This window comes from Eublepharis macularius, chromosome 5, assembly GCF_028583425.1.
Source record: "Eublepharis macularius isolate TG4126 chromosome 5, MPM_Emac_v1.0, whole genome shotgun sequence".
NCBI lineage: Eukaryota > Metazoa > Chordata > Lepidosauria > Squamata > Eublepharidae > Eublepharis > Eublepharis macularius.
Window position 1 is genome coordinate 84,059,467 of NC_072794.1, and position 25,492 is coordinate 84,084,958.

Here is a 25,492-nt window from a genome sequence, read left to right on the forward strand (position 1 = left end):
AATAAGACAAACGTCCATTGATTTCAAAAGGCTTTACTGGAGATAAACAACCAATAGAGTACACATTCCAAGATACACGGATCTTAGCTGAACTTGAAAATTGTTACGAATGCCAAGCAAAAGCTGAGGTACAGAATAGCAGTTCCCTGCAGGCCCCATCCTCCCCCTCAGTTCTCAAAACAATCGGCCCGAGGGTGAGAAAGTGAAAGTTTCTCAAGGGTGTCGGAAAGGCAGATATATGTAGACACAGCATTCCTCTTCTCTCTGTAAGCTTTCATCAGAAGGCTTGCCACCTGCAAAAGAAACACTTAATATACTGACAAGATTAAAATGGAGTCTCTTTGGTTTAAACACAATCTAAACCTGACACCATTTACGCGAAATTGATCCAGTGTGAAAATCTCCAAACTGAACACTTTGTCAAAGAAAATGCTCATTCTCAAGGGATTCCTTGTACATAATAGCTGGAGATTTTCATGTGAGCACAATCTAAGATACATTCCCATATAAAAACGAAACAGTAAAGTCATTGCTACAAGACTTTATTACCTCAGAATGAGTATGTAATTCAATCTTAATAACTCCCCCATAATAACCAGCCAACACAAGAAACCTTACAAAAATAAGTTATTCATATATAACTCCTAGTCTTCATAGAAGGTGAGTATCTAACTGCTCTATTTTTATCCTACCCTTTGTTCAGACTAAGGGCCTGTTCTCTTAGGGGCAACAGGAATTCCTGACATTTTGTAGCAGTTTCAACAACAATTTAATTTACACTTGTACATTTTGTGCACATTATACATCATCCTACCATATAAAAGGCAAGCCATATTGGCGATGAATCACTTTTTATCCTCATGCAGGTGCATTGCTGACGACTCTGGATTCAAGGCCGCTGCAAAGCGCCTGCTTGCCACCAGGAGGGGCCCGCCAAATCGACAGCCTAAGTACTTGTCCCCCTGCCTCCCCTCAATGACCTCTTGCTCTGGCCTCCAGGCCACTGCCAAGCACCCCCTTGCCACCAGGAGGGGGCCCACCAAATAAGTTTTCTAGCGCCCGTTGTATTTTTTCACACAACAGGTATTGTTGCTAGTTACATATAAAACAGCAAGCTTTTGTTCTTATCTCTAGAGATCACACTCTTCTGTTGACTCAGACATCAACATCTAACAACCAAAAGATTATTGGTCAATGTGACCTGTTATAGGTCCATGGTGACCAGTGGAGCAGATCCTTAAAAAGAAAAACTAGTTCCAACATTCTCTCTCCAACATTTGCTTCCTTTTCAGTTATATATTTTGCTTACATTGAAGCTCGTATCCCCACTACGTTACTGCTTTTGAGTCAGTCTGTGAAATGAGAGTTTTACAGGATATCCTTCATCTGCTACAGCATACATTAACCAGGGGACTCTGTCCTTATTTTGTGATACAATCACATCTATACATGGACAATTACTTATAACAGCAACCATATTGCCCCATCCATAAACTCAACAGCTGCAATCATTCAGAATATGACATACAACTTTTGGATGGCATAAAATAGCAGGAAATTACACACTTTCCTAAGCCATTGGGTGTGTTGTACTTTTTTCCAAGTGAGAAATTGCAAATCCTAATTGCTTCATATATGGTGCACCTTGCTCCTTTTCTCTGCTTTGGACATGCTATACTCCAGATTCAACAGGATAATCTGTCTAAGAATGCCAAAGTGGTCTATGGGATTCTATGCTGGTTTAAAGGAGGCATAGAGGGCAGATTCTTTCAAATCTCTGATTCTGAGTGATCAAGTCCTAAATACAAACATTTGGTTTCCAGTGCAAATTAATGTCAATGCATCAACTTCAGAGTGACTGATTCTTTATCCGGAAAGAATGTGGAAATTCCCAGTGACTATGGATTCCCCAGTCCAAGTGTCCTGGTGTCTGCTTGACAGATAACTATTAAAAGCTTTGAGCCAAGGAGATGGCGGCCTTAGTGTTATTGGTGGCTCCGTAAAGTCCTTAACTTTCAGAAATCTCTTCTCCAAAACCTTCTTAGGAACTCATTAGCATTATCTACCCACTTCCTTGAGAAGGTTACACTGCTTGCATTTGTGCTCACCACCCTCATTTTGCTTCCTGACAGTTCCCCACAGAACTTATTGAAAAAGGAAACATACCTTAGCTATGAATGATACTGCATTCCACTGGTTAACACTGACCTCAGATTTGGGCCCATTGCTTCAAGTTACTGCACAAGTACAAATTCACCCGGTCATGGGCTCTAACTTGACTATGATGATTCGATCTTTGACCAGTAATATACAGTGAAGCTGGGCTGGTTGAATGTTTGGGGACTGATACTTGAATGCAAGCAAGGAGGCTCTGGGAGCCTAGGGCCCAAGCAGAGAGAAAGCAAAAAGGGCAGCTACCTCTGCTGTGCCTGACTTCCAAGAGTTTCTCTACACGTTGCTACGTATGTAGGGATGTATGTGTAGTCCTCAATTCACATGAAGGTTGTTCTTGCTCAGTGCACATTAATGCCACTTTCATGGGAGCTCCCTTTGTGTGACTGCATCTGCAAGGGATTCCGGAGGGCAAAGCACCAATTCAGCTGTTTTTGCTGCAAGAACAAGAACTGTAGGCTGCTTTGAAATACCAATTTGCATTTCTTTAAGATGTGAGAAAGTGTCAAGATCTGTATGTCAATGGATGGATGTAGAGGAAATTAGGATACTTTTAGTAGTAGATAAGGAACTGGTATCAAATGTGTGGATGTATTCATGAGGAGCAAATTGAAGTGTGACTGTACAAACAAGTGAATGGAAAGTGGGAGGGGGGACACGTGGAATGAGGTTCACTTGGGTGTCCCTAGGTATTTAGTAACGCGTAGAGAGACTCTAAGCCTCTCACAGGTATCCACACTGGAAAACAATATCCAACTACATGGACCTCGGTTTGATCTAGCATGGCAATGGTTATGTTAGCTGTAGATGCATGCTAGTGTGGTGAGCTGCTGTGAAGGAACGTAAAAATGCTATCAACAAGTAAATTCAGCCACAATGTTTCACTCTACTGCCTCCCCTGAGTTGAACCAGAATTTAGGATTATTTACTATTGTGATCATCATAACAAAACTTTAATCCCCATCCATTTGGATGTTAATTAAGCTTAGCATAACTAGGGAATGGTTTCTGTATTTTGCTTGATCAGTTTTTAATGTGACATAATCACTTTTCATCCTGTACTTGCTTCATCTCATAGCTCCTTGACCTTGTTTTTCGTTTGTTTCAAACCTCCTAAACTGCATAGTAAGGATCCATTCATAGCATCTAAAGAAGTGTGCTCTATGTCACAAAAGCTGATACTGGAATACAATTTTATTTGATATGTGTGGTCCATGGAAGAGGGTGGGAAGGCCAACTCCCACTAAAGTCAATGGTAAAACTGCCACAGATTTTTAGCAGGGCTACCCAAACCTTGCAATGTTCTCCAAATATCAGGACCCCCTAGCAACATTTTATAGGCCACCAAAGACATGTTAAAATAGCAGTTCTCACATTTCAGCAACCTGACCATATACCCTATTTTGATTTTTAAAATTTCATGCATCCTCAACAGCACCCACCATGTGTAGGACTGCCCCTTTACAAAGTGCATGCCAAACCATGTGTGCCCCATGAACACCTCTGTCCCCTAGTGTTCTCAAAACAACACAGTGAAAACCACATCAGCTATGCTCTAACAACAAATTTAAACATTTATGTTGTCTATACACAGCATACAAGGTCAGGTCTTAGAGGGTAGCTGATTCTATAGCGCCACAGCTCAAAAGATTCTGACCCTAAGTTCTAATAAATCTCATCTCTTGACTGGAGGAGACTTTGTACCAGAGACAGTAAGGAAAGTTAAGGGTGGGGAAAGGCCAGCAAAGCCAGAGAAACAGAGCTGTTCACAGGAAAAAGAAAAGACCACAATTATACAAAATTTGAATTTCTTGTATTGGATTAAAAGCCACCATTAGCTATTATTGTCTATGGATTCAGAACAGCATCTCTCTAGTAGTTTAGTGATAGCCTTTGTATTGGAAAATAGATTGAAAACAAGTTCAATTTTATATCTGAAGGAACTATGATAACTGTATTAGGACAATACCTCCTTGGTACCACCAGGAGTGGTCTTGGCCACAAGGCATTTGAGACAGGTGCCCCAGGCCCTGCAGAGAGCCCCCTACACTGCAGCCAGCTGCACTAACCACAGCCCTGAAGCCCCTGCCAGCAGATTCACCACTGATCCCCTGTACTGCCCTAGATTCAGGCAGAATTGGGGGGAGAACCGTCAGCTTAAGGGTGATCAGGGGAACAACATCCTACTTTTATCACTCTCCTCCCTGCTGTTTAAGTGATTCTGAGGCCCCATCTTCAAGTTTTGCCTGAGACCTCCAGAATCACTAAGACTGCCACTAGGTACCACTCAGATAGTTAAAAGTTCTCAGGGCTGTGCTACAGGATCCCAGCAACCAATCAGTGCCTTTCCCAGCCAGTGCTAGGTTATCTGGAAGCTATTGTGAATGTGGATGGTGGTGACTCTATGAGCTCCTGCCCTTTGAAATGGGGAAGCTAATTCTGTCCCCTCCCCACCCCACAGGGCTCCATTTCCACATTAGATGGACCGATATGAATCAGCCCTGGCTTATGAAGGAGTAAGAGACTACCTGGAGTACCCCGTGAACTCCCTAATTTGAGAAACACTGTGTTAAAGGATGTGAAGATGCTTGGTGCGTAGATTTCATACTCAAGACAGGCATTTGTATTTGGAATAGAATGTAAGCGACATTCAGAATAATTTCATTACCTGATAATTTCTAATGAAATTGGAAGAAATTTGGCAGGAAACAAGCAATTTCACCAACATACCACAATGCATTTTATATCTATGTAACTGATAGACAAACATTTTATTACCTACAAACAGTTCAGAACTCTCCATTTCCAGATGCCATTTACCCAGAGCCTAGATACTTACATTCACAATATTCTACCCTTGCAAGTCTGTAACACTATAACTCTATGTAAACAGAAGTCCCACACAGCTGACATTTTAATTATCTGTGCACTTTGGATGCACCTCCTGGGCATTTAGATACATGAGGCTTACTGTATACACATCAGCCATACACTAATGAAAGCAATGCTGAGATTAATCTCTGATCATTAGGCAGCAGTTTCTACAAAAGGTAAAGCAGTAATTCATATTTTTGTAGCCATTTACCCCTTTCCACACCTGCTTGCCACTAATTAATTTAAGGGAAATGATAGGTGGCAATAAAATGCACTCAAAACCAATATAGTGGTGATGAACCAAACCCCTAGATCATCCATCACATGAGCTGAGACTCTCATAGCTAGGTGGTGGAGTGTGACAGACAATGCTTGCTTCATTCCAAGATCCTGGCTCTAGCCTTGGTAGAATATTCCGGAATAAAGCACTATCAGAAGAGCTTCGTCTGCGGCTGTCATGCCATGGGTCATTCTCATCTACCAGTTGATAGACAGGTGGCCTGTTTTCTTTCATACTGTGAGACCGTATGTAGTCTGGGGCATTTTCAGCAGGCTGGCAATTCATGGCTTCTTCATAGGTAGGAATAGTGCTGGCTTCCCAGGTGCTGAAACATAATCAAGAGCAAAATACAATTCTTATTTTTATGCGTTTAAAAAGGCATTTGATTGGTTAAAAAGTTTTACAAAGGCACAGACAACAATATTCGCTAGTTATATTAGAATTCTGAAGCCACACACACACACACACACACACACACACCAGGTTTGGGGGAAAAGGAAGAAAAGCATGTCATCACTTTTCAGAAGTTCACAAAGGACTTTTTCACATATGACATTAAAATAATTTCTGGGCTTCATGTGCACCACTGAGCACACGTGTAAATGCTTAACAAGAGGCAGAAAGTAGAAAACAACCATTTCTAAATCTAATGTACATTCTATCCACCAACTGTGCAAGCCTAAAAAGAGTTTAGCAAACAGACTTCAATGGTCTTAGAATGGTGTAACTACAAAGGCAGGAAAGGCAAAAATGTTTTTAAGCATCATGTGTGAAGACACCCAAAAAACATGTCCCACAGCTGTCTGTGATTGCAGTTTGGTTGGATTTATAAAGTAGGTATTTTTTATATTCTGTTGGGCATTCAGTATGAAAGTTACTGTATTGCCACTGGTATTATGAAGTGCATAACCACCATTCATATATTGCTGTTCCTTTTCCATTGTGCTTTGCTAAGCAAACATGGCTTGTGTATATGTAAAGCTTTCATATAACCTTTGATCATCTCACTTCCTCTTTTTCAAGGATAACAGTTCTTGTGGCTGGGCCCTTACATTTCACCTTAACAGAAGGCTAGTCATAGAAGATACTACACCTGTGTCTCTGGATAAGGAACAAATGAAAAGTGATTTTGTTATGAAGGATTTTATCTATATTGTAGACACAGTTGCATAGTTTCAGATATAACACAAAAACACTTACTAGAAACCCTATTGGTAAGGCTAGAAAGAACAGTTTACATTCCTGAGTACAAGAAACATATTTTAAAAGCTGTCATCAAGATCTGAGATGTCAGTCCTAGACAGGGCTGAAAAAATGTTTCTAGTTCTACATACCAGCATCATAATCTAGCTGTTCAATTTTCCTGGATTGTATAATGCAATGAGTTCCTGATATATGGCTTGACAGGTAGATCCTGATACGTGAAACAAAGTTGCCCAATATTCCTTACAGGAAGGGCAGGATGAAAACTTAATAACAATAGATAGATATGGCTCTGTCTTTGTTGGAGTCTGATTAAGCCCCATATTTGACAACCATATTTCCTTACAGTCAAGCACCCATCTCCAGAAGGCCTACTCCTTCCCCCACTGAACCATCCCTGATGTCAGGAGTAATTTAAAGCAGGGCTATCATTCGTATTCCAGTATCATTAGTATTCCCCTGTTCCCTGCCTCTGCCCCCCCACAGTCACTCGTCTGGCAAGTGGGGGGGGGAGGTCCAGGAAACAGACCCAAGAATGAAAAACCTCCTGGGCCAGCATGCAGCAGGCATGCTTCTGCTGGGCACAATGACATCACTTGTGTAAGTGACATCATCATGCTTAGTAGTGGGCATGCTGCTGCACTTCACAGGGGCCAGTTTGGGCTTAGGCTGAAGTAACTCTGGTTAGGATCCAGAGCAGTTAGCCATCTTAGTCTGTAGTTGAAAAATAGTTAAGAGTCCAGTAGCACCTTTAAGACTAACCAACTTTATTGTAGCATAAGCTTTTGAGAACCACAGCATGCATCTGACGAAGAGAGCTGTGGTTCTCGAAAGCTTATGCTACAATAAATTTGGTTAGTCTTAAAGGTGCTACTGGACTCTTTACTATCTGGTTAGGATTGCACTGAAAGTCTATCACTCTCTCTTTCTCATTGTTAAGCTGTAATAACCTAAAAGTTTAAATATTTGACCAATATGCTACAGCATTCAACAACTATTCTTATAACTCTAAGTTATCCCTATCAAGCACTGTTGCACAAATCTTGCTAACCTGCAAGTCTGTTTTTCAAGAGGTTCAACAGTGAAGTAGTGAAGGTCTCTGGAAAAATGGTATTGGTAGCGCCGAGAGACAATTCCAGCATTTGCTGACCAGAGTAGACCAAAAAGGAGGAGGAGCCCACCAATCCCACAACAGAAGAAGCTGATAGACCTGAGCACTGCATTAGAGGAGGAAGAACTTGTAACTTGTTCAGCTTCTGCATGAGGGATGATGTTAGGGTCACTGCTCGATGTGGCCCCCATCTCACCATCACTCCACCAAGCAAAACACAGTGTTCCTGTGACTAGCAGGATAGCTCCAGTGATGGTCACTCCATGACGCAAAGAAGCGGTAGCCATTTTATAGTCAGAGGCCTTTACAAGGAAATAGTTCTGATTCCCTGGCTCATGCTGTAACAAAAAAAGGGGGAAAGAGACCATTATACCTGATATAGTCAGTATGCAGTTTACCCTACCCTCCCATGAATTCAAAAAGAGTTTAATCAGGGTTCACTGTGTGACTTTTTAAACATCCATGTCCACTTTTTGCTTACTAAGGTTCAAATTTATATATTTATTTAAAACATTTTGATGCTGCTTTTCCACCAAGGTTAGGGTCCCCATAGGGTTTCCATGTCACAGCCAGCAACCCTTGGGAAGAAATGGGGGTGGGGGAGCTTGGCATGCCAGCATTGTACTGGAATCCAGTTGCACTGTAATTGACATTCTGCAAAATCTTTTTCCACGTCTCTCCCCGCCACTCCCCATTTCCTCCCAGGGGTGGGATACAACAAGATGAAAAATAAAAAACAATAAAACAAACTTTTAAAATATAAAGTATACAAACAATTAGACCATATGCATAGTTAAAACACACACAGGAAGGAGGGTCAGTGAGGGAATACCAGACAAAACAAATAAGACTTTAACTGCTGGTGGGAGACAATGATATGGAGGGACAGACAGAAATCCCTGGGGAGGGAGTTCCATAATTTTGGTGTCATGAATGAGAAGGCCTTTTGCCACCCATCTAGCTTCAAACAGCAAGGTACCCAAAGAAGGCCCCCTGAAGATAACCGCAGTGGTCAGGTAGGTTCAAATCTCATTTTGTGACACAGTAAAATTACATTTCCACTCTCAAACCATTCAAGTGGCCTTATAAATATCATTATAGTATAACACAATAACCAACATCACTGTGTGCATTAGATGGAAATACAGGTGTGGGTGGGTGAACAAAGAATAGACCCCATAACAATCTCTCTTTTATAGATTTATTTCTAGATTTTATTCTAGATAAAACCAAGTTTTCATGCTGTTGTAAACCTATTATCTGAATGTGCCTTCGTATGGTGGGACATGGAACTACCACAGCAATGAACCTCAATTAAAGTTTTCTCTAACATTGTAAATACATCTACTGGACAAGGTTCTCCAGTCATCAATTACCATGTACTAGCTTTAATATTTAATGCCACCGTACCATCACTGGAAACATTACATCGTTAAACTTTGCATGAAAGTTAGTTGTTTTGCTACTAGGAGGCAGCAGAAACCTACCTCCCAGTATTTGCAGATTTCATCATGATCCCAGGAATGAAGACCCCATGCATGGTGAGGGTCTACTGCAGGGGTCCCCAACATAGAGTTCATGAGCCCACAGCACCCAATGGCACCTTACCTGATGCCTGCCAAGTAGAGTTGCCAGGTCCCCTTACCTTCCTGACAGGAGTGGGGGGACCTGGCACTTACCTTGAGGTTCTTCTTGTGCACACACAAAATGTGAATGCACTCCTGGCAGGGCACAATGACATCACTTCCAGAATGATGTCATTGTGTCCGGCAGCAGACATGACCAGTTTGGGTCTCTGTAAGCCACAGGAGCATGCCCACCACTGGGCACAATGACATCACTTAAGGAAGTGTGTCCAGGGTAAGGCTCAGCTCCCGGACTTACCAAGAGAAGGAGAGGGGAGGCAGTTGGGGGACAGCCCCCCCGCCACCCCAACTGGCACCCAGGATCAGAGCAGACCAACAACAGAAGGGGGGAGGGAGGCATCTGCACCACAGGAGGGCAAAGAAGCGCCCAAGCCTCAGACAGTCAGGCAAGGCAGGTGAAAGCCAGCTAGCCCCACCCTCTAGTGGGAAGGCAGGGGGCCGGACCCCCAGGAGGGGAGTAGACCCGAGGGAAGAGATGCAGGAATCAAAGGCAGTCAGCCAGCAGCCTTACCAGACAGGGAGAAGAGGCAGCCAAGGCAGCACAGAGCCTGCAGGCCAGCTAGAAGGCAGTAGCCTGGTCCAGGAGAAGCCAGGAGCAGAACAATCCCAAGTGAAACCACCTCAGGCAATCTGCAAGAAAAGCTTGGCAGCCAGCCAAGGAGGCACAGGTGTACCTGCCCCAATCAGCCAGCAGAGCAAGCCCAGGTGCAACTGCCTGAGTTGGCCAGGGCTGTGGATAGAGAGCAGGAGGGGGGCATGGCTGACCTGTGGAGCAGGGAAGAGATGAAGGGATAAAAGGGAAGTCCACCCACAGGGTGCATTGGGTTGTGTAGGAGTTTAGAGAGAGTGAGAAGCTGGAAGAAGTAGGAGTGAGAGCAATGAAGAATAGGAGGAAGAACAAGCCCAGAGGAGGTGAGGAGGACAGGGGCTTTGAAAGGGGAGGCAGCCAGGACTTTGTCAGGTTGAGCAGGCCTGCGAGTGGACTGAGAGGGAGCGAGGGTGATGTATACCCCCTCCTTCCACAGAGCAAGAGCCTGCACTGTCCCTGACAGCTTCCCAGAATCAAGATCAGGTGTGCCAGCGCCCAGCATAGTGGCGCTCATGGGGGAGGCTGACAAAGTGCTATCATTGTGTCCAGGAGGTTTTTTGCCTCCTGGAGCCATTCCCCAGCCCTTTTCCCCCTGCCAGCCAGGTGAGTGACAGCGGGGGACAGAGGCTGAGAGCAGGGGAACCCTTGCCCCCACCAGGACATATAGCAGCCCTACTGCCAAGTGTTTTTTAGAAAGTGGGTAGGGCCAGATAGGGCTTGTACCCAGCTGGACTTCTGTTTGGCCATCTGACTTCTGATTGTGCAGATGTTTTAAAATGTTGCTTTGGCAGCAGCTGTTACCACAGCACAAGGATCTTCACTGAGTGATTAAAGGTAAGCTGTGGGTATATGCAAAACAAAAAAAATCTTTAATACAATGTGCTCATTTTAAATTCAGAAAAAGTGGTCAGTTTAATCAAATAATCAGCTACTGAAAGTATATCTTTTTAGAATTTAAAAAAGTGATTAACACTAATTACAAAAATGGATTCTCTTCTAGAAAATTCCACCACCCACTCCCTCACTGAAGATGTATAGCATTGCATCCATATCCTTCCTTACCTAATAATAGCTTGAGTTCTTGTTATCCTGAATTATTATCCTCAGTTAGTGGTGACAACTGCTTTTTAGTTTGTTTCATGCTTTCCTCCTGAACTGTGGCTCAGAGTTGCCAGAATCCAGGTTAATCTCCAACTGATCTCTAGACAACAGGGATCAGTTCCCCTGGAGAAAATGGTTGTTTTGGAGTATGGACTCTATGGCTTTATATCCCAGGCTTCACCCCCAAAATCTTCAGGAATTTCCCAACCCAGAACTGCCAACCCAAGATGCGTATTAAAGTACACAGAAAGCCAAATGAACTGGGCCAAGCAGCTTTAATGAGGCAGAAGCAGTCTGAGAGAATTTTGAAGGGTTCCCAATGACACAGGTGATAAGGTGCTAGTTATTACTTTCAGAGGAGTTAGCCGTTTTAGTCTGTAGTAGCAAAATCAAAAAGAGTCCAGTAGCACCTACAATAAAATTGGTTAGTCTTAAAGGTGCTACTGGACTCTTTTTTATTTTGGTTATTACTTTAAAATCCTTCATGGACTATGACATACATACCTGCAGGACCACCTTTCCCAATATCAGCATGTGTGGCACTGCTACTCCTTTGAGCAACACAGGTTATTTATTCCCTCTATAGGACTATTCGGTTGACCACAGCTAAATCTAGAGTTTTTTCAGTAGCGATTCGATGGAATTGCCTTCCTGAGGTTGTGAGGAAGGCTTCTATATTGCTGAGATTCTGTAAGCAAACTTCTTCAGGTGCGCTTTTGACTCTTTGATGATAACTAAATCTGTTAGTTCTTATAGATTTTTAATTGTATGCTGTTTTTATCATCATTGAAATCAATCTTAAGACCAGTTTAAAGAAAGGAAGGTTAAAAAATAGTCTGAATAAATAAATTGGTATGTACACAGGCCCTAGTCTGACATGTTTTAGGGAAAGATCAGGAAATGCAATCATGCTCCCCCTCCACATTTTGGCTATGCAGGTTTTAGAAGATCTAGAAAGAATTGTTATAGTGAAGTAATGAGATGGGAACATTTCATGTCCCATGAGCCCTGAAATATTGTCTAGATTTTGCAATGGAAGCTGCAAAAGACGTGCTCATAGATCTCTGGCATTATACCACCACAGCAGCAGCAGCAGAAGATTTATATACTGCTCTTCAGGGCAACTTAATACCCACTCAGAGCGGTTTACAAAGTATGTTATTATTATATGATCGTTGTAATTGCACAGCTAAGCTGTTTTATATGAATCAGACATTAATCATAATACACATAATCATCATAAGTGAAATAAAAGGGCAAAGTGAAATGGAACTGTGGTTGTTGTGGGTTTTCCAGGCTGTATTGCCGTGGTCTTGGCATTGTAGTTCCTGACGTTTCGCCAGCAGCTGTGGCTGGCATCTTCAGAGGTGTAGCACCAAAAGACAGAGATCTCTCAGTGTCACAGTGTGGAAAAGATGTAGGTCATTTGTATCTACTCAGGAGGGGTGGGGTTGAGCTGAGTCATCCTGTAAGAGTTTCCCAGGGTGTGGAATGCTAATGGCGGGAGGCTTCACTGTATCCTGAGGAGGTTCTTTTGCATATGGATTGGTACTGATGTGCTAATCTTCTCTGCAGGGCTATTGTCGGGGATAGAATGTTTTGTTAGCCTGGTGTTTTTCAGAACTGGAAACCATGCTCTGTTCATTCTTAAGGTTTCTTCCTTCCTGTTGAAGTTTTGCTTATGCTTGTGAATTTCAATGGCTTCCCTGTGCAGTCTGACAAAGTAGTTGGAAGTGTTGTCCAGTATTTTGGTGTCCTGGAATAGGATACTGTGCCCTGTTTGCGTTAGGCTATGTTCAGCCACTGCTGATTTTTCAGGTTGTCCAAGTCTGCAGTGTCTTTCATGTTCTCATGAAAACAGAGGAATACAAAAAGAAGATTAAGGAACTCCTGGACCCCTCCACCTACAAAAAACTAAAACGAGATCCCACTTGCAAAATCACCAGGCTAACAAATGCGCTGATCAAGAATTCCTCACTACATCCCGACACGCACAGAAAACTATGCAAGACTGAAGCACAGCCACCTAGACTATATGGACTCCCCAAAATACATAAGGATTCAGTCCCACTCCGACCCATTGTGAGTGCCATTGGTTCACCGACATATGAATTAGCTAGACATCTGGCAGATCTCCTGCAGGACCACATCGGGAAAACCTCGTCTTACATCAAAGATTCAGCAGATTTCATCAACAAAATCAGTTCTCTGAAACTCAATCCACAAGACATACTTGTCAGTTTTGATGTTGTATCCCTGTTTACCAAGGTTCCAGTAAAAGACACTATTGCACTTATTAATCAGATTTTCCCAGAGGATGTAACAGCCTTATTCCATCATTGTCTGACAACCAGTTACTTCCAATGGGACAATGAATTCTATGAACAGATGGATGGGGTGGCCATGGGGAGCCCTCTCAGCCCAGTTATAGCAAACTTCTACATGGAACATTTTGAAAAAACAGCTCTAGAATCAGCACCCCACAAACCTAGTGTATGGTTCCGGTTTGTGGATGATACATTTATCATTTGGAGCCATGGGGAGGAAGAATTGATGGGGTTTTTGAATCATCTCAACAACATCCACCTGAACATACAATTCACAATGGAGAAAGAAATCGAGGGAAAACTCCCATTCCTGGATACCTTGGTCATCCGCAAAGCAAACTTTCAGTTAGGTCACAAGGTCTACAGGAAACCAACTCACACTGATCGGTACTTACACAAAAACTCCAATCACCACCCCCGACAGAAAAGAGGCATAATGAAAACATTAGGGGATCGTGCAAGACGGATATGTGAGCCACACTATCTCAATGAGGAAATTAATCATCTAAACCACGCACTTCAGGCAAATGGCTACTCCAGAAATGAAATCCGAAGAGCAATCAAACCCAGGATGAATCAAACAACCAAGGAAAAACAGTCTCCTACAGGAAAAGTGTTTTTGCCATATATCAAAGGAATTACTGATCAGATGGGAAAGCTTATGAAAAAGCATAACCTTCAAGCAGTATTCAGACCCACCCGAAAAATACAACAGATGCTGCGATCAGCAAAAGACAGTAGAGACCCTCTCACCTCTGCAGGAGTATACCGTATACCCTGCAGCTGTGGACAAGTTTACATCGGGACCACAAAGCGTAGCATCCAGACAAGAATAAAAGAACATGAAAGACACTGCAGACTTGGACAACCTGAAAAATCAGCAGTGGCTGAACATAGCCTAACGCAAACAGGGCACAGTATCCTATTCCAGGACACCAAAATACTGGACAACACTTCCAACTACTTTGTCAGACTGCACAGGGAAGCCATTGAAATTCACAAGCATAAGCAAAACTTCAACAGGAAGGAAGAAACCTTAAGAATGAACAGAGCATGGTTTTCAGTTCTGAAAAACACCAGGCTAACAAAACATTCTATCCCCGACAATAGCCCTGCAGAGAAGATTAGCACATCAGTACCAATCCATATGCAAAAGAACCTCCTCAGGATACAGTGAAGCCTCCCGCCATTAGCATTCCACACCCTGGGAAGCTCTTACAGGATGACTCAGCTCAACCCCACCCCTCCTGAGTAGATACAAATGACCTACATCTTTTCCACACTGTGACACTGAGAGATCTCTGTCTTTTGGTGCTACACCTCTGAAGATGCCAGCCACAGCTGCTGGCGAAACGTCAGGAACTACAATGCCAAGACCACGGCAATACAGCCCGGAAAACCCACAACAACCATCGTTCTCCGGCCGTGAAAGCCTTCGACAATGAAATGGAACTATTCCAAAAGCACTTTGCCAATTGTAAATACTTCATTACTGAGGAAAAATGTTTAATTTCTTTTATTTGGGTACTGTCATTGTTATTGGTTTTAAACTTTCAACAATAAATGCTGTACAAATTTATTTAGAAGGAATTTGGACCCGCCTGAAGGTTTATAACCTAATAAATAGTACATAACATATAGGGGAAGAGGAAAAGACAAAAAGATATACTAACTTATTCTGTTAGACTATTATATTTAATAATGAACAGCCGTATATGTTCATTTATTCCGAAGTATATAATTAAAAATCCGATGCAAAGTGATAAAAGACCCAGTCACCCAGATTAATTTAGTTATCTTCCAGACAAGTGAAACAATACATTTCATGCAGCCGTTTATGAGTTAAGCCAGCTAGATGGAAAGTTGAATTATTTGTCAGTGAAAGAAACCCTGTATGATCTTATCCATGTTTAATGAAAAGATGTGATAAAATCTGGTTTATTAAAGTTGCAGACAGACTGCAGTTAACAAATCCAGTGCACTGTCCAACTCTGTGCGTGTGTTGACAGAGCCCAAATGATCTTTTGGTTCAAGTAAACATGGGGCTGCCTCAGAGCTTCTTCTGTCCCGTGTGTTATGGCCAAGTGCTCAGGAGTAATTGGTCTGGCAACTGGTCACGGCAAAGGTCAGGTTTTTTTCTGCTCCATCTTCCTCTTGCTATATATATATATATATAGTCTTTATATTCTGCCTTACTTGGGGTTCTGCAAAGGACTCCCATCCAGGCACTCACCAGACTCAGACCTAGATCAGTAAGGTTGCTGCTACATCATGTGCCTTCAGACATGACCTGGGACCAGTGTGAGCAGAGATCCATCTCTCCTTTTAACCTAGTTGATATGGGCTCTCTAGTCTATGGCTGCTTATACTGCAAGAAATCTGTTAGTCTTTAAGGAAAGCCAAAAGACACTTATTTAACAAACTAACATGGATTGGCTACTCCCTCAAAGGAACATCTGTAAGAACTGTGGGTACATCAACCAGTGTAAGTTCCATTACACAAGCCATAGTATACATGCTGTATTAACAAATACCAATGAATTTACAGCACAATCGGCCTGCAGACTTGGATTACAGGATTAGACTCTTTGTGTAATTCTTTACAGAAAAGCCTCTATCTCTGGTTGCCAGGATTCTGCCAGGTAATTTCAAAGCTAACAGTAATATGTCACTCATTGTATTAACTAAAATGAGCCACAGAGGAAGAGTTCAGGAAAATGGCTGCCATGTGAGTGGAAAAATCTAAATTTTCTTACCCACATGGCACTCATCTAGGCTGTAGTTTAATCTTCCCCAAAGCTTTGAAGGAAAGCAGGAGTGAGAAAGATCAGAGAACAGCAAGGAAAACCCAAGAAGGGTCACAAATGCACGATAATGCTGTGAGAAAGCAGGAAGCATCTGCAATATGGGGATAGTGCCCTCACTTGTAGATTTGGGGAAGCAATAATGAGATTATTAAGGAAATGCTTGAGATATATGGTAGTAGTGGCCAACCTTTTTGGCAACTGTGTCATAAATTAAGAAAAAGTTACTTTAGTGGTCCTCTCTAATGGCATGCAAACAGACACTGAATAACAAAACAGGCAGACTGCATAATATGGGAGTTGCAAATGGAGGTTCAGGTTTGCTTGAATCTATGCCAAACAATGTAACTTTAGGCAGAGTTACACCTCTGCCTTCAATGGACTTAGAAGGCCAATTTGGTGTAGTGATTAAGAGCAGTGGGACTCTAATCTGGAAAACCGGATTTGATTCTCCACTCCTCCACTTGAAGCCAGCTGGGTGACCTTGGGTCAGTCACAGCTCTCCTGAGCTCTCTCAGCCCCACCCTCTCAGCAGGATAATAATAACATACTTTGTAAACTGCTCTGAGTGGGTGTTATGTTGTCCTGAAGGGTGGTATATAAATTGAATGTTGTTGTTGTTGTTATAAATGAGTAAGGGTGCACAGGATTGCACTGATAGTCAAGTAAGCACTCGCTCTCTTATCCAAGGGTTGGATCTCAACAGCTTTTCTGGTAGTGAAAAAGGACTGGGGGGGGGGGTCCACTTTGACTTCAACAGAAAACTGGCTAGATCCATCCTCAGGAGAGCCGCAAGCCCCTGTTCCCAGCTCATGTCACTTGTGCCACTCACTATGGTGAACGTGAAGCACTCTGAATATGCTATGTTAAATATTAAATATTGTTATTATGAGAAATGCTTTCCTGAATACTATAGCAACATGTTACTGACATGTTGGGATCCATGAGACAGGCCCATATAACTTTGTCCCTTACTAGTGACATTTTTATTTAGTAGCTGGATAAATACAAGGTCATGAGTGACGTAAGCAGGAATCTGTCCCTGTGAATCTGAGGACTAGAGAAATTAAACCAAATATGAGTAGCTGGAACCCAAGAATTTTTCAGTTCAGTTGAAACCAGTTTTCTATTTTTTGTATTTGAAGCAACATAGCAAGCATTTTCCAGTTCAGCCTTCTAAAATGATTTTTGTGGGGGAAGTTAACAGCTTAACGCAATTTTTACCGCTTACAAAATAATGAGAGATTGACAGTTCTGTAGAATAAAGTTCTCTCTCTTTCTCTCTCCCTGCATAAAAGCTGCAGCTGAAACAGCGACATTTCCAGCGTTCCCAACCCACGCTACCAGGAAAAGAAGGGAGCAGTGCAGCGGGGAATAGTGGATCCCTCACACCAGTGATTGCCACATAAAAATTTCAAAAATGAAGCACTTGTCTCAGATCTTCCACAAAATGAGAGGAACCTGCTAAGCCCCACCCTGCCCCTCCCCCAAATTACATCATGACCCTCTGGTGCTCTCAGCACTTTCCTTCTTGCCCAAGCTTCCATAAGTGAAATGAGACAGCATATAAGAAAAGTGCTTACAAATGCCAAAAGTAACAAAGTACAGCAAAGAAGTGCAGGAAGGGCAAGGTTTCATTTCTCTTACCTGTGTTTTTCATTTTCATTTAACATATAGACTCCCCACCTTTCATTTCAGATGTGAACAAGGAAATCTGGCTATAAAAAGAAGTGGATTGTCCCCACACCCTACTTTGGCCCTCACTGCTTGCAGAAATTCAGATTTATGCTTTACTAATACCATTTCCCTGGTTTCAGTATTCCCTGGTTGAAACAATTTTGCTTATTACGGTTGTATACAACCCTTCTTCCAAGGAACTTCAGGCAGCATACATGGGGGTGTGATGGACTGCACATTTTAAAAGCCTGGAAGTGCCGTGCAAACAGCTGCAGGAGTGTTAAGGGTTAATCCCTCACAGACACAGAGCTTTGAGTGACAGGCTACTTCAAGGCATCTGATTGGGTAGCATGAGCTGGAAAGATGAGGGTCTGTTTTTCAGCCCTAGCTGAGAGGACTCCAGTGTGAAGAGTTGGGAGACAGAGTCCTAAGTGAAAGCAATTTAACACCAACAGGAGAACTGAGGAAAAAGTTGGCAAGGAAGTCTGTAAAGTAGGCACAGACTCCCAGTCTGGCCAAAGAGGAGAAGAGACTTTCATTAAACAGTCAAACGGGGAGGTAGCTCTGGAGAGTAAAGAGATCTCTATTCAGGTATGGTTGGAAACTGCCTAAGGAGACCTTCAGATATCAACTGAAGGAAAGCACTGGTATTTGGAGAGAAGGCAACTGGGGTAGTAGAAAGTGGATACCAGCATTCCTAATTCCAAAAGGGAAACAGAATACTAAAAGAAAGTATACTAGAGTGTTTGGGGGAAACCAAGGAAACTAAAGCCTCATAACATAAGCATTTAAGTATCTGGGAAGAGCGTAAGAACTAAAGTCTGTGCATGTACTGATTTTACCTCAGAGAGAGATGTATGTTGAATTGTCTCAGAAATTTTCAGCCCCTGATTTCACCTAACTTTTCCCCTCTAAAATAAATAGTTATTTTTGAATTTCAAAAACATCTCTGGTGCCATTTCTGCTGTTTAAAGACGAGAGAACATCAAAGGGGATTATTCCCTTTTACCCTCACAGAACTTCTGTGAGGTAGGTTAGACTGAGAGCAAGTCACAGAGTGTGGCAGAGTGGGGCTTCACGTGCTGCTGAAGTAAGAATGCAGCCAATCAAGCATGCCAGCCTCCCTGTGTGATCCTGCAGAGACTGTCCTTTGTCGTTCTCACCATTCGCTCTGCCTGCCCATTGGTTGAAGGGTGAAATGGAGCAGACATGATGTGCCGGATGACATTGTCAGCCAGCAACTGTTAGAACTCTGCCACTGTGAACTGGGCTCCGTTGTTGGACACGATAGTGTCTGGAAGTCCATGTGTTGCGAAGAGGCGACAGAGTGCCCGAATGACAACAGTGGTGGACATGGTGGATACTGGAACGACCTCTAACCATTTGGAGAAGGAGTCCACCACTATCAGGAACACTTGTCCTTGGAATGGCCCTGCAAAATCTACATGGAGGTGGGACCATGGCGCGCATGCGCTGACTCCCATGGGTGAACTGGAGCTTGGGCTGGAGCTGGACACGACTCTTGGCACAGATGGCAGGTACGAACCCACCCTTCAATTGCTTTGTCCATGCTGGGCCACCAAACGTAGCTGCGAGCAAGTGCCTTCATGTGCACAATGCCCAGGTGGCCGATGTGCAGAGCCTCAAGGACTAGCTGCCGTAGCTTGGGCGGAATAACAACTCTGTTCCCCCACAGCAGGCAGCCCTTATGTACGGAAAGTTCGTGCTGCCGGGAGCTGAATGGCTGGAACTCCTCAGCCAAGTGGCCCTCCAGCCACCCCCTCCACACCCAGTTGAGAACGCGGGCCAGGGTACAGTCCTTGGCAGATTGCGTGGCGACATGCGATTCTAGAAGGCTGTGGTGAGAAGTGCTCTCGTAACTTGGCCTTGATCACTGTGAATGACACCACCTCTAGTTCTTCCAGTGCCACGAGAGCACGGGTAATCTCGAAGGTGGATCGCCCACAGACGCTGAGGAATGTGGCCTTGGCACACTCAGCATTGGTGATGTCATTTGCCGTAAGGTAAAACTGGAATCGGAAGACACATGAGTCCCAGTCCTCGGCAGCAGCGTCAAACGGTTCAAAATGGCCCTTGGCGGCCATACTGATGGCTACCCTGAGTGCACATATACTGGTTGGCCGAGGCAACAATTCCTCACCAGTAAATGATTCAGCTCTAGTCTTGAGACTTCCTACCTAAGCAGGATCTCATCCTCGTCACCAGTCTTATGTAGTGGGTACAGCTGTTCAAGTGATTTCCAATAACTCTTTTATTAACAGGAACATCACCACTCAAAGCACAAACATCAAAACAGCAGTTATAGAACACTCAACTCCCCCTCCAGAGCACGCCCATAATTAAACTCAACCAACAGCAAACACCCGGTATCCAGAAACCCTATTTGCTAGTTCATTAGTCTGTAGGGGAATCCTGATTGGCCGGCTCAACAACACGGCCAATCGGAATGCAGCTGTACGGAACCTTGCTATGAAAGTCTTTTTGCTTGAAGCTCCCAGTACACTACACCCCACCACTCACTATTTGGAAAAACGACTTGAGGGAGGAGGAAGGAGCCCTTCTTACCCTCATGATGACATTCTGAGGCTATTTGAGCTCTTCTTTATTTTTTACTAGTCATTCCCCACTGCTACTGTATAGCTACGGGTGCCTGAGTTGGGGCTGGGGAACTCGGACCTAACTCTTTAAAAACCTGCACGTCTAGAGAGACCCTCATTAGAAAGGATTCAAACCCAGCCCCAGCCCCTGTGTAAGTTCAGGATTCTATCCACTACACCACTCTGATTTTCTGTAATGTTAGCTTTAGGTGTTTTAGGGTCAAGCTAGACATGCAGGTTTTTAAAGAGATGGGGGTCGGTTCCCCACACAGCAGCTTTGGATAATGGCTGTCAAAAAATAAAGGAGAGCCCAAACTGCCTCAGAATGCCTCCATGGGGGGGGCTCCTCCCTCCCCCCTCAAGCTGTTTCTCCATGTCAAAATAGCACAGGAGGGAGGTTTTTTCCATTTTCTCTGCTCCACATGGAGTATTCTGTGCACATGGAGAAGTAAAAATGAGGAGAACTCCCTTTGTGCTATTGTTATCCTCAGAAGAAACAAGAAGCACATGGTTTGTTTTTAATAAGTTATTTAACATTATAGTGATACAACTCATCTGCAAGACAGCACAGATTTTCTGAAGTAGCTTACAATGCTGAATTTCAAAAATGTTACTGAAAATGTCCCAGTGCTGCATTCAGATTTCATGTTGATTAGTTTCAACTGTTGTAAACATCCCTGCATAAACCTCAGGTCGAAAAAGATGGATTGTTCTGCATGAGTCTGTTAACAGGCCCTGACAACTGCCAACTCTCTTGCTATAGAAGAGGGATGGCAGCTAGTTTCAATGCATGCATGTGCATCAGTGGCCTGGGGCACAATCAGTATGGATCGTGGCAGAGTGTACAGTGGAAAGGCCTATGCAAATGACTGCCTGCAACTTCTTCACAAAGTCAGGACCTTCTGCAGCTGCTCAAGTCACCCAGTTACTTGCAAATATCCTGCTAGCCCCCTTCCCTTCCCTCCAACAGGCTGATCCATTTTCAATACATACTTGTATTTAAACTCATGTTGTTCTGTTGACCTCCGAGAGTTTACCACCCTAATTCTGTACACGTCACCTACAAATCAGGCGTCCTTGCAGTTGGATGCACACCTAGAGATTTGGCTCTGAAATGACAGAGAGAGTTCCTGCTTGCCCAGGGTGCCAAACGCTAGAGGCACCACAAACAACAGCAATCCAGTAAACTGGAACCATCAACACAAGCAGACTGCTCCATTCTTGCCCACAGAAACAGAACACTCTCCACTTACTTCTGGAACTTTAATATCAACTAGTTACCAATGAGAGTTTCGTGCTTTACAATACAGAACTGTTACTTCCGTATGGGCCTCTTCACTCTACTGAATTACCTGCACAGTCAGGTATGTGGACATAAAACTTTGTGGAGTAAATAAGGTTATATTACTCAAGTGGTGTGTGTGACAAGACAACAGCCATCTCCTGACATGAGTGTAAGATGTGCTCATGAAGATGGCTGCTAGTTTACTGTGCATGCTGTCTGCATACTAAACTTCTGCCACATACTTATGTACTTTTTTTGCACAGAGAAATTACTTTTTCCTCCTCAGTCCAGCAATGGCAATCAGCATATGGAAGGATGTCATGTGTTTAATTTCTGTTGCTTGAGAAAGGAAGTGTGCTGCTGACTGTTAATAGAGGGCCAAATGATCAGCAAGGTTAGTTCTCACAAGATCCTCCCCCCCCCACGCCCCGTCCCCTTCCATCTTTAAGAGGTGGCTGGCACTGACAAAGTTTCCAGTGATGACCACCTGCTCAGCTGGTATGCATGCAGAGAATCCAGTTCTAGCATGCACAACTATAACTGCAGCCCACTACGGTCAGGCTACGGCTCAGTGGCAGAGCATCTGCTTTGCATGCAGAAGGCCCCACATTCAATCTCTGACATCTCCAGTTTAAAATAAAGGCTCAGGTAGCAGGTGATAAGAAAGACCTCTTTCTGAGTCCTTGGCAAAGTACTGCCAGTCAGAGTAGACAGTATTGACTTTGATAGACTAACGATCTGATTCAGCATTGTGCAGTTTCATGTTGCGTACATGTCAAGTTCTCTGGACCCAGGGCTATATTTTAAATTAAGATATAAATGAAAGGAATTCCAAATACTTTGGATTATCTGGATATTGGACATAAGCATAACATCTAGAGGAATACTTCAGATACATAACCCTGTCCCCGAAAGTACCAATGCTTCTGACTGACAAAAATATTCCAGCCACCTACTAGCAACCCCCCACCCCTACTCTGAATGGAGGTAAATTTAGGATTTTCATTGTCAGGATGCCCTGGGAGGATATAATGGAGAATCTCTAAAAGTGATCTACAGTCCCCTGTAATCTTAATCTTTATTTATGCACCAGTATCTTGATCTATCACCAGCATTTGATTATTCACTCCCCTCTAAAGAACCTGGTTGATAGTTACTTCAAACATCATTAGTCCTAGGAAGGCATTTTTGACAGCCTGTCTGTCATCTACTCATTTTGCATAATGAGCACAAACCTTGACCTCAGGAAATGAGAACTGTTTACTGAGGAAAGTGGGAGGCAAAGAGATGCTATGTATTCTGTGTGTGATACACTGGTAAATTGCGGGGCTGAGATTGTTTCAGATTTTGCCTGATATTTTGCACGCAGCATCCAGCAATCCTATCCTGAGTTAAGGATTAGTGTTTCAACATAGTTCAGTGATGAATCCTACTCTGGCTATTACTGTAAACCCACCATTTGCATGAATTCAAAATGTTCAGCACACACCTGCATGGTACAATTCAACCATTCCAGCCCTCCCTTCTAGAAGTTGCTTAACTATAACGTGGGTATCTCTTACCATGTGAGTTGATCTACCAATAACATCCGGGTATAACAGATCCAGAATGAGCACCAGGGTGGAGTTGCCCAGAGGAGCTTAAACTCCCGGCAACTTTCTATTTCGACCATGTGTCAATTTGCTGTGAGGTTACTCTGCTTTATGTGAACAAGTCATCCAAACAATAGAAATACGTACACAAAATAACGCAAAATGTGACTAAAAGGCTCTCCTAATCTTTATGACTTACCAGCAAACAAACCAGAGTGCCTGTATTTGAACCCATAGGGTCTAAACTGGTTTCAGCCCAAATTCTCCGAATTAATAGGTTTGTTCATTGCACACTTTAGTGAACAACATCCAAACACATAAGCGAAGAAAAAGAGTTTTAGATCTCCGTCCCACACAGAAAACAAACGTAATGCCATCTTCCCCCGCGAATCTTTCAGCTTTCTGCGTCCGTTCGTCCAACACTATTAGCAACCACTGAATGTATCACGGAGGAGGCAAAGAAATTAGCTTCTGATCCTGTCTAAATTGTAATAGGATCCCCTCCGACCAATTCAACGGTTTGTTTCTTTTTGAACGCATCGAGTCCAAGATGAAAACCCTCAGCTACTGCTATTATCTCAACGGAAGTCGTCTGGAAGCAAACTTGTAAAATAATTTCAAGTAGCCGTGTTGGTCTGCAGTAGAAGAGCAAGATCTGGGTCCAGTCGCGTCTTAAAGACCAAATCTAGTTGCTCTGTAAGATGCTACTTTACCCGACTTTTGCAAAATAAGTTACTCAGGCAAAGCAATCGCATGCAACATTTGACAAAGTGCCCACTGGTTCTGGATATTTTCGGACTACCTCTTAACTAACTGCATTCCAAACGACAAATAATTTGCAATCACATTTAAATCGCTCGTGCAACTTCTTAGAGCTGGAAGAGGCAGCATGGCATCACACCGATACAATTCAAAATCTTTCCCCGGCACGCCTCAACAAACGTTGCAGAATCACGAGCAACTCAGCACATTTCGTTCTTCGTCAACTGCTCGTTGCATTATAACCTCAGATTGTGAAACGTCTACGAATGAGATACTACTTACTTGCTCGCCCACCGCTTCAAGTGCGCCCCATTTACAAGGGGATGCGTGAAAAAGCCAACAGCGAAACTGTCCCCGTCAGCAAGAGAAATCACAGAGCAACAAAAGCTTCCGAAGAACGCTAGACTTGCAACCACAAGCCCTACTCGAGCGAGCCAATCCACGCAGCTAACTTTGGTGACAGCAGCAACGCCCCCCAGCGGAGAAGAGAAGGGCTTTCCCTGAATTGCTGCGGGAGACTGGAGGGAGGCGGGGCTGGGGAACCCACCAGAGTAACTGGTTAAAATGATGATGCCTCATCGTCGGCGCAAGATCTTTTTTGCCCTTGCAGGGCAGCAAATCCATCCCACTCATCAAACAAGGAGGCGAAGGGAAAAGCTGAACTGCAGTGTTGCAGCTGAACTGATTTAGACTGGAGAATGTCTAATTCCCAGACTATGGAGCAAGGAGCACCCTCTTATGTCTGGCACCTGTGCCATCTTATGTAGAGAAAAGTCCTCTATATAACAAAGAAAAAGGAACAAGGTCTCTAGACTTGGGAACCTGTTGCAGATTTTGGGAGGAACAAATAGGGGGGACCTGCTGCAAGGACTTGCAGGGGCCCCTCATCCCGCTCCCACTGCTTCCTCTTTCCTTTTCCTGAAAACCCCCATAACCTCTCTCCTTTTCCTCCCTCCTCTTCTTCCCTACCAGCAAACCTACCTTTATGTGTCCCGCTTTTCCCTCCTCCTCACCCAACCACCCTGCAGCCTCCACCCAGGAAAACTGTGGCCAAGTGATGCGGTAGCTGCCAGCGGAAGGCTCTTTGGTGCTAGCGACAAGGACTTGCAAGGGGACAGTTCACGTTATTCTGTAGTTCCCTCCCCAAACTATTTCCTCTTTCCCTCTCCCCGGCAAGCCTCATATTCTGCTTCTCTGCTGCTTTCTCTCTTCCCTATTCACCAACCAATCTACATTTTATCTGCCCCCAAACCTCAGCTATATTAATTTATTTATTTCATTTGTACCCCATCTTTCTCCACAGTGGGCTCCCCAAAGCAGCATACAGTATTCTCCTCTCCTCGATTTTATCCTCACAACAACTCTGTGAGGTAAGTTGGGCTAAGGGTGTGTGACTGGCCCATAGAGATCCAGTGAGCTTCCACAGCATCCTAGGAATTCAAACCAAGGTC

The 25,492-nt window shown here is 43.6% G+C and overlaps 1 protein-coding gene across 2 annotated transcripts; it reads right to left on the reverse strand.

The window, feature by feature from the left end:
• Window positions 1–3,582: 3,582 nt before the first annotated feature.
• Window positions 3,583–24,453, reverse strand: TMEM61 (transmembrane protein 61). Of its 2 annotated transcripts, none has more exons than XM_054981244.1 (3): window positions 24,324–24,453; window positions 7,581–7,978; window positions 3,583–5,651 (listed from the first exon to the last, which is right to left on the reverse strand). In XM_054981244.1, exons 2-3 carry the CDS (start codon window positions 7,925–7,927, stop codon window positions 5,360–5,362), a joined length of 639 nt encoding a protein of 212 aa, XP_054837219.1. In that variant the 5' UTR covers window positions 7,928–7,978; window positions 24,324–24,453; the 3' UTR covers window positions 3,583–5,359. The 2 variants fall into 2 exon arrangements, with proteins under 2 accessions (XP_054837219.1, XP_054837220.1); XM_054981245.1 differs by lacking the exon at window positions 24,324–24,453 and adding an exon at window positions 21,396–21,484.
• Window positions 24,454–25,492: the final 1,039 nt, after the last annotated feature.